The following is a 17,358-nucleotide window of genomic DNA, read 5'->3' on the forward strand; positions in this document are numbered from 1 at the left end:
AACAAATACTGTGTTGAGTGATTCTTTCACATTCAGGATCCCAAAACCGAAATTAGCCCAGACATCCGATTTAAATGTAACGGGTACATCTTTGATTACTGGTAATGTTGGCCCAGTATCCCTGTCCACCTTTTCTGTTTTAAATTGGCGCTAGGGCAACGCAGCGCGCATGTCATTGCAACTCTGCCCCCAGAAGTAATTGTAAAACCTCAAAACTTTATTGTCCTCGTATAGACATAGACCGGGGGTTGGCAACCTGTTCCCATCAAAGAGCCATTATTACCCGTTTCCCACTGTAAAGAAAACACTGGGAGCCACAGCAGCTGCGGCGTTGTGGGCGGGGCCTACCCTCAGACAGCAGAGCGCTGCTCACAACAGGTGACAGCAGCCAGTACCGGTCGCTCGTGTACGTCAAAATTATCTTCCATGAGACGATAATCAATAAAACGATTTATATAAAGTGGATCCAGAAGTTGTAGCCCGTCTCTGCCTACAATATTTTGATATTTTTCACTCTGTTGGTGGTTTTACTGAGCAGGTGCCACTTTTGTCATACGTTTCTTTTTAAAACATGTTTAGACTGTTCAGAATACAAATCCAGGCTCTGTCAGGTTTGATTGTTGTAATTAAACTTTGTAGGTGGGGAAGGTCAGAAAAAGATACGATCATTTTGTTTTTCCCTCATTTACAGTGACGGAGATAACGGTGCAGTGCGCCTGGCTCCGGTGTTAATCAAGTTTAATTATATCTCTTTCCAACAATTTTCACAAGAAAACAGAACAGTTAAAAGCAGGGCTTGTGTTGACCGGACAGTTCCCGTATTTGACTGTTTATTTTGATGGAGAAAGAATAGAAAGAATTACCCCGACGCATGCAGATGAACTGACATATTATTCGTTTCGCGCAGATGTAGCTAAATCACTTAAGAAATGATTCCCATCTGAGCTGGACACTGAGCTCAGCGCAGCTCGCTGTCAGCACGTACGTACGGCGCACAGCGAGCTGAAGATGTGGAGAGGGGCTTGGAGCATGTCGCAGAATCAGAGCGCATGCAGGAAGATTCCTCCCACTGAAGCAAGACTTGTCACTTAGAAAATGTTCCCTGATTATGAAACTTTGGCTGAATAGCGCTTGTTCCTGTCTCCAATGTGGCGACGCATCCAGGAGCTGTCTGAGGAGAATCCGAGAATCTCACATCCTCTTCAGCTCAGAAAGCGCCGATATGATTACGCACAAGTGTGACGCATCAACCCGGTCTCACAGTAAGACCAGGTCGGAACTGATCGAGTTTACGCAGACAATCTTTACATTTAGAATTGGCATACAGATGTCAAATTAATGCAGTAAAATATAAAGCATTTTATTTAAACATCCATTCATTATTTTACAAGCACAGAGAGCCGCATCAGATGGATGGAAGAGCCGCATGCGGCTCCAGAGCCGCAGATTGCCGACCCCCGACATAGACATAGGGAGAGAATCTCATTTTGTCACGTTGCTGCATCGATGCGGAATCATGCACGGCTGAATCGCGATGCATCTTAGAATCGATCATTTTTCCCACCTCTAGTATTGAGTGGAAAGTGGAAACCCTTCTATCTTTCAGAGAGTCTGGAGGACTTCTGGTTATTGCATTTGGAGAAAATTTCCTGTTTTAAAACTTTGACTGAATGTAGTGGGAGTATTTTCTGTCCTGATTAATGGAAGGTGTTGTCAGTTAGCTCTGGTAACCAATTACCAGCTGGCTGTACGACTATAAAGGGCCAGTTATGTTCAGCAGTGGTAGAAAGCTGAACTAACTAAAGGGCACGCCCCCTCGTCTTGTCCTGCAGGTAATGTCGCTAATTTTGTCGTGTGACTTTCTTTGCCTTCCATCACTTATTACATATTGTTGTACAGATTATCTTGTTGTGGGTCCCTCTGGTTCATTCATCTGGAGTAGAGCTGGTATGTCTAATTTGGTTTTACGTGCCTCTCGCTTTGTTTGTATTATGCTTGCTTAGTATGAGGATTGCTGTATAGTCACTGACACTAGTCAGTGACTTGATGCAATTTGCTGGGTTCCTTATATAGGAAAATTTTTACTGATTGGCTTAATGAACTGACCCGTACTGGAATGTATATTATGTGAAGCGCCTTGAGACGACTCTTGTCGTGATTTGGCACTAAATAAATGCACTTGAATTGAATTATTAAGTCTCCTCTTTGTGAATATGCCAAACACCAGCTATCAAGCTAAAACACACACATTGCTTTTTAAGGAACTGCCTGATTGGTATGTAGCTGGTAGAGATAGGTGGGGCTAAACCCCATGAACATCATGTTGAACAATTTTTCAATCATGAAAAGACTTCATCAATTAATTTTTATTTGCAGAACGTTTAACAGAACCTGTTATTTCATCACTTTCTTTTCCTTCCCTGCCTTTTTGCATTTTCTTTAGTGTTTTTTACTTAAAAAAAAAACGTAAATCAGGTCATTAGCGCGGTCTATGTTGAAGAGAATTGTTATAGGAACCCAGCGACCCGGGAGGTTTTTCTGGTTACAGCCTCCCTGGGGTCCCTGCTCTCCGGGGCAGCTCCTGGATCTCTGGGACTTGGAGCTCCCTCCGTCTCCTACACATCTTTGGGGGGCAGATCTGTGGCCCCTCACACTCTCTATTGGACGCTCCTATAGAGAAACCTTACATATGCAAGTGTGTGTACACACACAGGTGCTCACATGGTGCTCTCAATGGTATGGACTTGGGCATGTTCAACACGTGTCTTAAGGCTGTGGTTGGCACTAAATGCACTATGATTTATTATCGTGATTGTTCAGTAAAACAATGTTGATTTTATATTTCCTCATCAGGTTGATGCAGTGATAGCTTGATTTTGCTGTATTGTTGTGTGTCCCATTCCCAGCCAGCATACATTGGTGGGCCCCACGTGATATATAAATGTGCAAATTACTTGGGTCCCAAATGGGCTTGTCCACGGTTTTTATGGTGGACCTATAAGGGTTTGCCCACATAGATTATGACGGGCCCTGGAAGGGCTTTCAGTGGAGCCCAGATGGTCGAATTACAGGACACCCATGCGTGCCCCATCTAAGTGCTTTGAGGGATGCTTAACTGGGCCTTACTGAGGTCTCAAGTGGGCTGGAATATGGGTAACATGTGGGTCTGTCCATGGTTTCCATGGTGGACCTACAGGGGTCTGCCCACATAGATTATAGTGGGCCCCAACTGGGTTTTCAGTGGAGCCCAGATAGTCGAATTACAGGACACCCATGCGTGCCCCATCTAAGTGCTTTGAGGGATGCTTAACTGGGCCTTACTGAGGTCTCAAGTGGGCTGGAATATGGGTAACATGTGGGTTTGTCCATGGTTTCCATGGTGGACCTACAGGGGTTTGCCCACATAGATTCTAGTGGGCCCCAACTGGGTTTTCAGTGGAACCCAGATGGTTTACTAACACAAGACCCATGTATCCACTGCCTGGGTCCTAATGGGGTTTCATCTGGGGGAGGGTTGTTGTTGGCTGGGTCCGGTTAACCAGCTATTAATCGTTAAGGGCATCATTAGCTGGTTAAGAAATTTTGGAAAACGTGCATCCCTACAGGCCAGGCATGGGATGTAATGACTGTATCCTAGTGGGTGCACTAACATTGTTCTCTCTGGAGGCTGTCTTGACTGGGATAGCATTGTGCATGTCCCCTCATGTGTCCCGCCTCCTTTGTGGATGGTAGCTCTGCAGCCAGGGGCTGATGTGGGTACCCGTTAGCTGGGATGGCCATTATCCAGGGTGAACATGCACTAGGGGACGTAGTGGTAAGGCTGTGGTGCTTTGTGTTCTGCTGCCCCTTGTGCCTGTTTCCTAGGAGATACTGCTTCGGCTTCTTGGGAAAATTACACTAAGGGAAATGCAATCTTAATTGACAAACAGAATTTCAAAATCTTATTAAATGACACCTGTCTTTTCAGTTAAGGCTTTTAAGACACTGCTATGGCTGTTTACAGGCTAATGTTAAAAATTGGCAGTAATTTCTTTTGAATCCAGATGAGCAAAAAGCAATTGTTTCAAGAAAACATGTAAAATTATACAGTGAACAAACTAGACTAAAATGTCTATTGAAGGAAGAACAATTTAATGCATCTTCAACAGTACGGAATTAATAGAAAATATAATTTCCATTTACATTAAAGCACAAAACTAAATCAAATGTCCAAAGCATAACTTTTATTGGGCATCTACAAACACTCCACTTACATGTTGGTCACATTGTAAGTCTAACAAATGAGTTTCTGAAACCAAAATGGTTTTTATCTCCCAAACTTACTACATTCAAAGCTGCTGAACTAGGCATGTGTAAAAGGCTTGACTACAAAAAATGCTGTCCATCTTCAGAAAGCTGCCAACCTGCATTTGAATTTGCAGCCTCCCTATTTGATCTAACTTTTCTGTTACCACCTCTGTCACGAGCTCCAGTGAACCACTTCGAGAGGGCCTTCTCCGCATCTTTCTGGGTGATTCCCTGGATGCATCCATTTCTTTTAAGTGCTCCTGTAAATCAAGCATAAGTAGAAATTGTATTAGTGATTTTACAAGCAGATATTCATTCTGACGTCTTACAAGTTATTTTTGTTGGATTTTTAACAAAAAAATAAAAAATAACAGAAAGTGAAAATGCTGACAGAGAAAAAGCATGCTCAATCTTTGTAGCTATTTTCTGGTTCAGATCTGATATAAAGCCATAAAACTGAGAAGAATATTCAACATTACCATTAATTCTGTGCTGAGTTGTGTTTTTGTGTAGCATATAGGTCACTGCACACTGTTTACTAATCACCTCCTGCTATTCTTTTTCTTGAGTAAAGCCGCCACCCCCCCCACCCCCCTAGGGTTGCGAGTCCCCTCCCCTTCTTCTGCGAGCATTTTAGTGCTCACCCACCTTTTTGTCACAAAATTGCCAGGGAACAACAAACAATCAAAAGGTAAGCTGTGTTAACCCTGGCTGTACTGAGCCATTTTAGGCTGAGTAGTGCTGCTGGAAAAACGGCTTATGCCATTTGAATACATAAAACCCAAGGGGGAACCCTGACTTACAGAACCCAAAGCCAACATGGAAGTGACAAAAACTGCAGTAACCCTTTCATTCACTAGGTGATGGCTCCAAAACAGAAAATTCTCATTGCCTCCCATGTTAAAAGAATGCCAACTTTACAGCAGGAATACCCATGTTTACAGTCATGGCAACTCTGATGGGGTGAAGTTTTATGTAACACATCCAATTAGATGTAATTAAAGCTAGAAATTATGAAAAATTAAGACTTTGACAAGTAGCATGAGCATCAGAGATCGCTTTAGTGGCTAGCTTCAGGGAAGGCCTCAGGTTATGGTTTGGCCATTTTGACAGTGAATTTTAACAGTGTCCTCGGTGTATTTCATTTGGATATTAATTACAGTGTTTCCCATAGAAATGTTTCCAGCTGTGGTGCGCGAGGTGGGGGTGTTTACATTCACGGACTGTTTCGCTGCCGTGACAGCAGGAAAGGGGGTAATAGCACTCAGAGGGGAGAAGATTTCATAGCTGTGGCGCTACAATTTTCTGCATGGCGCAGTGCCACGCCTGAGCCTATATATGGAAAACACTAAATCATGAAATTGCTTTACATACAGGGCAAGCTGTGGTACTGATTGCCCTACCAGAATATCTGCGAAGTCTCTGCTCCATTTATTTCTGTAAATAAAATTATACTTCTGTACTTAAGTTTTGCTGGTTGGATAGGGCAGGGATTCCCGAACCCCTTGGGGTGCAAGAGATGAAAATTTTAATGGCAATAATTACACAATTACAGCATTTTGTTCCCCACACAATAACAAAGTTTAAATAAACATTTCCTCTGTACAATTTAAAATAATGAAAATTACTAATCAAAATCCACATAATCTTAAAATGAGGGTTTGAAAAGTCTCATAATTGCAACACCTCACAGCCAACTCGCCGGGGCATCTACGGAAATACCTCCCACCCATCAACACAATTCAAGCGTGGATTCGAAACTCATTAGAAGTTTCCCTCCCGGACCAGAGGGAAGATCATTGGAAAGCTTTGTACAAGATGCAGGCTCACCCATACAGTGATGACATTGAGGGGGGAAAAAAAACTCTTCCTGAAAGGATCTTCTCTTAAAAGTCCTGAAATCATTAAATTTTAGCTACTAGGTTTTGTCATAAGGTTACTGACATATACTTTAAATATTGCTAACCAATTGTTTTATTAATAACGCAGGTGATCTGTTTTTTGTTTTGCGCAACAGCGCACCAATAAAATGTACAACAGCTAACGGGCAGAGAGGCCTGTCGGGTTTTCCTTAACCAGGGGTTCTGACAGAACTCCGGCTTGTTCCAGCAGGAATTAGCTGACAGGTAGGCTATTTGTTTTTTTACAAAAAACATTTTGTGTCTAAAGCCCTTTGGGTTCAATGAAATGTTTCTGTTAGATCTAGAAAATAAAGCGCTCTTTCCCTGCACACCAATCAATGAGTGATTATTGCCATCTTAGGCTCCATCTGGCCACTTTTTAAAATGTTTTCATTCATTTATATTTTCTGATCGTTCTGCTACTCCAAATCTCATTGCTACATGGTGCTGCTCAAAGGGTTTAAAACCATTTCTTGCGCCTATAGGGCCCAGTGCCTGGATTTCTGTCTCTGTTGTCATGGTTACCCGTGACATGCCGTCAATAAGCCGATTGGTCTCAGCACAGTGGCCAGCAGCGTTATGCGTCATGTCCTGTGTCAATTAAACTAGAAAACCAGACAGGTGCTTTTCTTGCTAGTTAGCTGCAGTGCAGTTTATAGGTTCTAGTTTGATTCAGATGTGTTGTGGCACATAACACAATTTATACACCAATAAGTATTTCAAAAACATGTGAAAGTAAATCAGTTACTACACAAGCAACAAAAGAGACACACACTTTATTTACAATCGCCATCTGTCCATGGTGCTGAAAGGAAAAGACGCATCAGCTGCGTTATTTGTTGGTTTGATTGAAAAAATTTAATAATTAGTATTATTTAAGATAAATATCAGTAACCTTATGATAAAACCTAATATTAACAGTTAACGATCTTGGGCTTTCAAGAAGAGATCCTTTCAGGACAGCTGATCTCTGGAACACACCCCTTACAAACTAACAACTCATTCCCACGCCTTAAGTATCTCGTGACTGTCACCAGACGGGCACCATAATAATATGGGTATTGCTTCCTACTTCTGATTCTGAGCCTGTAATCAGTCTTTTTTGCTCATAAAAGTGGAAGAATTTGCATAACTTTGTTAGTGTTTCAGATGAATTCAAATGCGAGAGCACATTGTTGTGATCGTGAACATCAAAATTGTTACTTACCATACACAACATCGAAGAGGCGCAGGTCACGGAACTTGTTTTTTCCATGGCGACCAAATACACTGAACTGGAGAGCCAATTCATGGGACATCAAGAATGCCATCATTCGTCTTGTTGCGTCATCCAACGATGTGCCTCCAATTTCTCCAACCATGGCGATCTTGAATTGGATAATTACAGGACAACATTTTGGAATCAACACAAGAATTCTTTTTAAAATCAATATATCAAGTTTTTATTGGGGTGGGGGGGGGGGGGGGTCGCGCACTTCGCAGCACTCCTCCTTGAGAGCAGGGGTGGGGGTTGCACACGTTCCGCTGCCGTTTCTCACCAGTGTCAGCTAATGGAGGGATCTAGTTTCATTGCGCCGTTCGTGTCAGCAGACACGGTAGTGTCAGGGTGGGGGTCATGACGCTTAGCCTGGCCAAGCAAAGCCTGACGGACCGCAAGCTTATAAAGCGCTGGAGGAAATAATTAGTGTTTGTTATATATATCTCAGTATGGACAAGATGCCTATTTAATGTATTAATGTATAAGCAGGATCTTACTCGTAATTTGCATTTTTTATTGGGTGGGCATCGGAACTAGCCCACGCACTGTTAAAACAAACATCCCAGCTGTAAAGCTGATCTTCATCCATGTACGTCACTTGTCAAGTGACCAGGAAGCAGAAAATCCACGAATTAGATCGTTTTGGGCAGCTGCTGTGAAAAAGCCGAGGCGCGAACGGGAAAAACTTAGGACGCTCACAATTCGACAATGGATTATGAAAGAACGGATAACGCTTGAAACACGCAGATTCTTCCTGATGTAAGAAGTGAGTCTTCTCTTGTGGTAGTTTTGGCATCGACATTATCAAAGAGCAGAACGTTCTGTGACTCTTCAAAAAACAGTAAAATTGCTGAAAAACGCTGGCAGTGAGGGGCTTTTCTGATCAGGAAACGGCTGGCAGTTAATGTGTTAATGTATAACTTATTGAACAGTTACCAGTTTTGAATAGAAAATTATCAGATTTAAAACACCAGATTTTTTTCTTGTCAAAGACGAGTGCTGACATTTGAATTCTTTCAAATACACTGCACTGATATAAGTACTAATAAATGTCATTACACTCCTTAAAAAGAACTTTGTGTTTAAGCTTTAACATGGAAGTTCTCTTCCCTCTAATCATGCAGGGGATGGCGCCCTTTGTTTCTGTGGTAGCATTGCAGGTTTTGGGAAATTCTCCTTTCCCTTGGGTTGCTTGCCCTTTTCTAACTACATGTGATCGCTGGATTGAAAGCTGGAAGGTTTTTAAAATGTGGCAGTAGATGAACAGCTGTGGGGGGAGAGGGAGATGAGACGCAGGTAGAAGCGGCAGAAGGTGGCAGCACTGGAGCGAGAAGGCACAAACTGATTAGACTTTTTCAACATATAGTTGGAGAACTATTTATTCCCTGAAAGAGGGAATGACTGCATGAAGCACCAGAAACAATTAATAAAATATACAGACGTTTGACAGGCACGGTGCTTTCTGCGTGATCCCTGAAGTAGCCATCAGTGCTAGTGTCTCTCTTGGCTCTGCAGCTGTGTGCACACTGAAACAATGCCTTTTTGATTCCAGCTTTGAAATGCGTGGCACTAAGAAATCTGTTTTTACACACTGGGGCCTATTCATCAACTTTTATTTAATTTTAAGACCCTGCAGACACCCTGAGGAAATCTTAAGTCTTTTTTTCTCCTTTTGTACAATTTTCTATTGGCTTTACCTTTTTTTATTATTGTTTTACATTTTTATTTTACATAAATTTATTTTATGAGCATTTAATTACTTTTTTGTGGATCTTTGTAAAGCACTTTCTGATTTTTTTATTTATGATAAGTGCTATATAAATAAACTTTACTTATATATCAGTTTTATACTGTTTAATAGGGGCAACGGTGGAACAGCAGCTAAGTGCTCGCCCCGTAATCGGAAGGTTGCAGGCTCGAGCCCCGCTCAGTCTGTCGCTATTGTTGTGTCCTTGGGCAAGATACTTAACCCACCTTGCACGCTGGTGGTGGTCGGAGGGACAGGTGGCGCCAGTGCTCGGCAGCCTCGCCTCCATCCGTCCACACTAGGGCAACTAGCTGCATTGTGGCTCATCCCCACCAGCGTGTAAATGGATGTGTAAATGGGTGAATGACTGATTGTGTTGTAAAGCACCTTGGGGGGTTCCAGGACTCTGGAAGGTGCTATATCAAATACATGCCATTTACCATTTATACATTTTAACAAACAAAACTTTAACTTACAACTCCAGACATAAATTCAGAGTCACTCAGCTTTTCATTCATTGCCAGGACATCATCCACTGTAGTCATGGGAAATACAGCTCCCTCAGGTGGTTCCACCAGTGATACAGCAGATTTTTGCTTCAGTAGAGTATCCAACATCTTTCCATGTATTTTTAGAGTTTCTTTGACGTCCTCTAAAAGAGTAACCAGTCTGGTGAACAAAACCTCCTCCAAGCCATTGGTGCTACTCATGCTTAATGAAGTCCCAGGTCTTGGAACAGGGGTTGCACTGGGGCTTCTCAGAGTCGGCGTTGCACTGGGGCTTCTCAGAGTCGGCGTTGCACTGGAACTTCTCAGAGTCGGCGTTGCACTGGAACTTCTCAGAGTCGGCATTGCACTGGGGCTTCTCAGATTCGGCGCTGCAATGAGGCTTCTCAGAGTCGGCGTTGCACTGGGGCTTGTTAAACTATGAGAATATCTGGGGGAACAAGGGCTAAACACTCTTGGGGCATATCCAGTTGCAATAAATTCAGGTGGAGGAGAAGGTGGTATTTCATTCTCAGAAGACTCCACATCTTCTTCACTAGATGAAAAGGTATTCCATTTTTTGGAGGACCTAAATAGAAAAGGTAAAAAAAATAATTCTGGAGGATTCTTGTAGTTATAAAATGAAACATGAACTGGAATCAGATTTGTGTGATTTGTCTGTTGTGCCACAAATAGGGATGAGTACCGAATTCGGTACTTTTTAAGGTACCGACCGAATTCCATAGAACCAACCGAACACCGATTCACGTCAATTCAAACGGTGCCTCGTTTCGGTACTGCCAAGACAGTTGCGCATGCGCAAGAGCGTTATGTCGCCGGTCCCTGCGAGCCCGTTGTAAACAGAGCAAGCATGGTAGAAAGAACGCACGCTAAAGCTTGGGTCCACTTCACTAAATGTGGTGGATAACTGGGTGATGAAACTAGCGACAGACAACTATCTAAGTGAGACATCCTCATCTTAATCTGCTCCAGTAGGTAAATAAAATGTTTAAGATAACGTTACCTTGATTTGTTAGCTTCCGTTTCGCTAATGGTGCGTTCGCTTTCTCCTCGGAACTCCGAATTTCCGACTAGAAGAACATGAACGCGCTCTAAAGTTTGGCTTTACTTTACTAAATGCGACGGGTGATTGGGTGAAGGTAAAACCAGTGACAATTATCTAAGTTTGAGGCATCATCGTTTTAATCTGCTCCAGCAGCGAAATAAACTGTTAAAGATAACGTTAGCTTGATATGTTAGCTTCCATTGCCACCATTGTTATCAGCTAATGGTGCGTTCGCTTTCTCCTCGGAAATTCTAACTTCCCAGTAGGAAAAATCAAATGAAAAAGGACGGCAAAAGGAATGAAGATACACAGTAAATTTAGTTCACAGTAAAGATGTTTGCTTCAGTTTAATTATCAGCTTATAAAACTACAAGGACGATGTTAAAATACAAACTTGTATGTTATTTATCGTGATATTTATCAAATATGGTTATATATTGAGAAAAATATCTATTTAATTATAAAAGAGAATTAAAATAATAAACACTCAAAAGTATCGAAAATTGGTACCGTTAAGTACCGGTATCGACTCGTAGGTACCGGGAATTAGTACCGGATCGATTCAAATGTCAAAGGTACCCATCCCTAGCCACAAAGGGTCCCAAATTAAGGAAATCCTTCTGCTATGCTGTAGAGATCAGAGTGCTCGCAAAGAATGCGTTCCCTCCAGTGCGCATGCTGCTTTGACATGTGCTGTCAAGGTGTGTGTCTTTCCAAATCATGCCCAATCAACTTAATTTACCACAGGTGGACTCCAATTACTCTGCTGAAACACCTCAAGGATGATTAGTGGAAATAGATAGCACCTCAGCTCAATTCTGAGCTTCACGTCAAAGTCTGAAAACTCATGTACATGTGATTTCTCAAGTTTTTTATTTTTAATAAATTTGCAACAATTTCAAAGACTTTTTTTTACATTATCTTATGGGCTGTTTTGTGTTTAATTTTATGGGCACAATGAATTTAATCCATTTTGGAATGAGGCTGTAACATAAACAAAAAAGTGGAAAAAGTGAAGCGCTATGAGTACTTCCCGTTGTCGGTATAAGATCTGCTCGGGTGCAAAATCGGCTCGGGGTCCGTCGACGTCTAAGTAGTTGATTGGCTGAACATGAACCTTACGGAATTACATAATCACGTTACGTTGGTCCAGGCAAATCTTTCTATTGGAAAGATGGACAACTTTTACAAAGAAATCCATCATTACCACTTTGAAAATACACTTTTAGCATAGAGCTGCATGTATATTAGGGCTGAATGATTAACTGCGTGTGCAATTAAATTGCGATGTGACAAAAGGAGATTTTCTAATCGCAAAGGCTGCAATTTGGCAGCGAGTGGTTAGCGCAATGCTAATATACATGGAAAAACCCATAGGAATGCTAATGCTAATATCGCCGATTACATTATTACAAATTATGAATTAGAAACGTGCCAAATGATTACATTTGGAGTATAATAGAAAGTAAAACTACCATCAATCAAATAAGTACAGACAGGTATTTTAGTAAAGCCAGAAAACTTTTATCTCCAGAGTTTTAGCTAGCAGCTATGAGCGTAACTGAACTACGCATGGACAAGACGTCAAAAACTCTAAACACAAAATACTTCAATAAACGGGACACACTTCTTTCCTGCAAATACAATTTCACAGGTGTCGCTAATACCTATGATTCTTCAAGGGATGTGCTCAAAGAGGAGTTCAACATCATGAATACAATATAGTGTTTTATTTTACAAATACCATTATAAACACAAACTTACGTCTTAATAAACATTATTTTAATAACGAAACTGCTAAACTCTTTCCAACAGTATAGATGTGTAGTGCATTTTGTCCGAGTGGGGTTGCCGTACTTTGACGTCATCGGCAGTCGAAGGACCCCGAGCCGATTTTGCACCTGAGCAGATCTTGTTCCGACACCGGATGCACAGTAGTAAGCATAGCACTTTTAACATAAGCATTTTCACACATGGAAAATATCTATGTGAATAAATCGTATGGCGGTAGCTCTCCTGTATTTTTGTCATGTCAAAGTAGCTCATGGGCCAAAAAAGGTTGGAGACCCCTGACATAAAGAAACCACTTCCTCACAACTCAGGAGATTAAACTCTCTGCTACCTACACAGAGTGACTGGGCATTTATGTTTACATTACATTGCATCTCTCTGCATGATATAGCTTAGTTAAAAATTTTCTGAGCTGAAGCAGGGTATCTGCAGGTTTAAGAGAGCCAAATTTAAGACTTTTAAGACCTTTTTTAAGGCCACTTTGACCAAATTTAAGATATTTTTAAAATTACATTTAAGCTATAATTTCCAGCTATTGCCTGGAACCGGTGCTAACCACATCGCGAACGTGGGATTAGCCATCCAGTTACCATTAAACTTCCCCATGGTGCAAGCTCCCACTAGCTTAACCAGCTAATGTGCTCATCTAAAAATAGCCCCCTTTCACAACCAACTGAATGTGTACGGTTCCGCTTACGCCAACATCACACACAAAAAAGCTGAACACTAACTAGAAATTCACGAAATTTTTATAGAAATAAAAGAATCTTGTTTAGTGGGCCTTTGGTAATTTACGACCTTTGGAAACTGGATTTAAGGATTAGTTGTCATTTTTAAGGATTTTTAAGGCCTTAAATTTTGAATAGCAAATTTAAGACTTTTTAAGGACCCGCGGATACCCTGTGAAGGGGTACAGCAGCTGAGACAGAAAAATACATGTGTGAGGCCAAAAGGCCGTGTATTTGAGGAAATAAAAATAAAACATGGTCAAAGGGTACAAAAAGATTGTGCATGATATGGGACCTTTAAAATGAATTATCAAAATTGAATATAAGTTAGAAATGTTTAAACCCAACCTTTTACGTCGCTTTTCTGGGATATCATTATCAGTTGTTTGAAGATCAGATGCTGCTTCTGCCTTAGCAAGCTTTCTTCGTGCATCACAGTAGTTTTCTAAAACACACACACACACACACACACACACACACACACACACACACACACACACACACACACACAAAGACAGGAATTGAGACAACTGATAATCTTACATAAAATATGTTTGTTAGTTCATTTATAAGTGAAAGTTTGTCACCTGCATTTCCAAGTACACGCACACAGCATGTCTTCCATGACGCATCTGGCTGCAGTTGCTGTTTCACTGCCTTTGTGATGTTTATACCAAGGCCCAATGGCCAGAAGCATTCGACTTTGTTTTCATCTGTGAACCAACATGATGGAATAATGTCCACCAACTTCTTTCCTTCCTTCGACTCTTCAATGAATTCCACAATGCTGAAGGACATGCTGAAAGGTCACATGAAGCCTGTCATTGATCATGTAACTGGGGAAAGACAACATGACCATCCCGCAAAGGCAGGAGTACAAGTTTTTTTGTCAGGTTAGTCACAGGTACTCCATAAAGATGATCGGATAGTTGTGCCACTGTTCTGATTCCAAGACACGACAAATCAGTAGGGTATCTGCAGAAGCAGTCTTGTTTGTCATAAAACTGACACACAATGTACATGGCTCCTGAAAACAACTGTACTATATTCCTTACTACTGCAACTTTGCCCTCAACATCAAAACAGTTATTCCCTACAGAACATGAAATGATAATTCCCTCATGTTTGTACTGCCTGAATTGCATGCGAGCAGGAAAGTCTGGGAGAGTTGGACCACATGTATGTTGTAGTTGAGGTTTGCTCTTCCTTTCATTTTCACCCGGAACGCGCTTTTCAGCTACACGCCGAATGACTTGTTGTAGGGGATTTTGGGGTCTTCGTACAAGTCGCTTTAATGTCCCCAGATAATTTTCGAAGGGAAAACATGAGATGTTGTCCAAGGCACCATACTTTCTGGCATCATCAGCTAAATGCACGAGGCAGTGAGTGTTGTAAACTAAGTGCTCTGTTCCATATACTTTAGCAAAATTGGCAACATAACATTTCAATAGTCTGTCAGCATAGTCACAGTATTTACAACACAAAGCTGGGCTGAGAAGGATTCTAATTGCTACTGAGAGCAACAAAAAATTGTTGTACATTTGTGTGGATAGTCGTCCTTGAAGAACCACTGGGCCTGTGTACAACAGAAACTGCCTAAATTCTGTTGCCTTCCACTGACTGTACTCCATCAGTGATCGCGGTTTGCGGGAAAAGTTTCTTGGAAAGTGATCTCTGATTGATTTCATGTGATTAGAAATGATGGAAATAGTAACTGCAGATAGACGACACTTTAGAGGTCCTTTGATCCACAAACTTATAACTTTTTTTACATGTCCTAAACAAACTAAATGCATATAGTCAAGTACAAAGCTTGACACCATCCCAATGCCAAGATCTTGCAAGGGTGAAACTCCATGATGATGGTCCTCATCTGTCAAATGTTCAAATGCTTCATCTGTTCGTAGAGGTGCTTTACAATCAGGAAACACAACCTTTTTATCCAAATAAATTCCATGCTCTGCACAGCGTTCACAGGAGCTGTAACCAGAATGGCCTTTGACACATTTCAAAAAGGCCCGAGCAGGTGCATCACAAACAAAGGCATCTGGAAGTGCGATATTAAAGTGTTTTCCTTTGTAAAGAAAACCCTCTTTGGTTACTGACTTCAAGTCTTCAATAAAGTCATTTAAGTATTCTTGAACAGATGCGGGCTTGGACGAGCCTGCGTACAGCCCAATGATGATGACACCACATTTTGGAATTTCTTTAACAATGGCCAAAATAGGCCACAATTCCATTTTAGAGCTTCTGAAGAGTGGTAACCCATCAATGTTCACCCGAAGAGTTAAAGTATCAACTGAAATATGGGAGTCATTTAACAGCTGTGATGTAATTGCATTAGCCACTCCAAAATGATAGTAAATACCATTTCCCATTTCTTTCACTTGAAATGTTTTGGGGGTTGACAAAAGACTTCTTGAATCCTTGGGTAAATCCAGACCACAGTGAGCTAAAATATGTAGTAGTTCTGTCAGCGCACTGTGGGAAATATTTCGATTCACTGCCCAATTGGCCAAATTCCTTTTAAGTTCACATCTTGAATCAGTTTCCTCAAAGGTGCTGTCCAAATCTAACTCAGTGCCATTACATTTTGTTTCAGCAACTGATTGTTCTTTATCTTCTTCAAATTCCGTGTCTGATTCTTTTCCATTTTCACTCAGAATAGCCTCACAGCTCAAATCCTCTCTAGGAATCTGGTTGTCCATTTCTGAAGCGCAATCCAAAATGAGTGAATGAGATTGTTTGGGCCTTGAAGTCTTCCAAGAACTTTAAATGCTTAGCCACATTTGCTTTAATTCGTCTTCTTTTGGTCCGCGAACTACCATAATAATCCATTCTTTGAATCTGTAAAAAAAAAAAAAACAACAACAACAATGGGCCCTTTTAGCTGGGTGTACATTAACAATGTGAGAGAATACTCAATTAGTGACTGAAATTAAATTAATAATGCTTTTAAATTTCTTCATCTATGCATTAACATCTGCTTAACTGTTAATGTTTTTATTAATTGTTGGTTATCCAAAACAAAACTTTTTTATGGAGGGCTGATCCTGCCAAAATAAAAATAGGTGCAGAATAGAGAAATGATTTGATAAAGCAATTAATACATAAATAATGCCAGTAGATAATTAAACAATTGTGTGTTCATCATGTTAAAAAACAAACAGCATTTAAAGGATTTAGCATTAATGAGCAGCGCGCAGATACGACTTTACTATCACCCGGCATATTTTACTGAGGATGTTTTTTGACTCACCATCCGAATCCTACAATCCAGTTTCATGCATAATTTGGCATATCTATTGCTTTCATTTATTTATGTATTTTGGGCTGGATCAATCCTCCATACTTGGTGATTTACTGACAATGCTATTACAAATTACTGCTAAAGTGCGAAAATGTACTTCTAGTCTTCTTAAAGCTGCTTTCCGGAGTTTTACCCTTTCAGAAATTATGTATGATTTTTCAGAAATCCATAAAAGTGATTATCTTATCATGTAATGTGATAAAATGTAAACAATACGCCTTTTTTTTGGCTAAGCACGCCCCCTGCCCCGTAAAGCTCCGTGCAATAGAAACTGAGCACCAACCAGAACTAACCAATGGCGTTAGACTACCGCTTACGTGCTTCAAATCTAAGGAATACCTCGGCTGATGCAGAGTTGATGAACTTGTCACAAAAAAGTCTCTAAAATATAAATATGTGAGAACACAACATGACATGAGAATAATACTTGTAAAACAACGTGTTAGGGCTGCACGATATTAGGAAAACCTGCGATATTCGATAACAGTGCTTAATATTGCGATATCGATATTACTCACGATAAATGAACAAATACTAAAGTATGCAGTGTTGATGTCGTCTGGCGTGTGACGTCTGCTCTGGGTTCAAAGCAAACATAACTAATGCACGAATTCCATTACAACATAACATTTTTATTGCAAAAATATGCAGCTGCACCTGCTACTGTATTAGCAGCAAAACAACAAACTGCATGCATGCAGTTTCTCAGTGACTTTAAAACGTCACCACCACCATAAAACTTTTTCTGATGCTCCAAATACAGAAAAACATCCCTTACCAGGGTT

The 17,358-nt window shown here is 40.9% G+C and overlaps 2 protein-coding genes across 2 annotated transcripts; both read right to left on the bottom strand.

The window, feature by feature from the left end:
- Positions 1 to 3,701: 3,701 nt before the first annotated feature.
- Positions 3,702 to 10,344, bottom strand: LOC139066373 (uncharacterized). The gene is made up of 3 exons (XM_070548896.1): positions 9,670 to 10,344; positions 7,396 to 7,555; positions 3,702 to 4,547 (listed from the first exon to the last, which is right to left on the bottom strand). The coding sequence occupies exons 1-3, from the start codon at positions 10,042 to 10,044 to the stop codon at positions 4,366 to 4,368; spliced, it is 717 nt and encodes a 238-aa protein (XP_070404997.1). The 5' UTR covers positions 10,045 to 10,344; the 3' UTR covers positions 3,702 to 4,365.
- Positions 10,345 to 13,616: 3,272 nt separating this feature from the next.
- On the bottom strand, positions 13,617 to 16,141 carry LOC139066288 (uncharacterized). Its single transcript, XM_070548734.1, has 2 exons — positions 13,851 to 16,141; positions 13,617 to 13,708 (listed from the first exon to the last, which is right to left on the bottom strand). Exon 1 carries the CDS (start codon positions 15,969 to 15,971, stop codon positions 14,085 to 14,087), a length of 1,887 nt encoding a protein of 628 aa, XP_070404835.1. The 5' UTR covers positions 15,972 to 16,141; the 3' UTR covers positions 13,617 to 13,708; positions 13,851 to 14,084.
- Between the last annotated feature and the right edge of the window lie 1,217 nt (positions 16,142 to 17,358).

The sequence above is a fragment of the Nothobranchius furzeri genome, chromosome 2 (assembly GCF_043380555.1).
Source record: "Nothobranchius furzeri strain GRZ-AD chromosome 2, NfurGRZ-RIMD1, whole genome shotgun sequence".
NCBI lineage: Eukaryota > Metazoa > Chordata > Actinopteri > Cyprinodontiformes > Nothobranchiidae > Nothobranchius > Nothobranchius furzeri.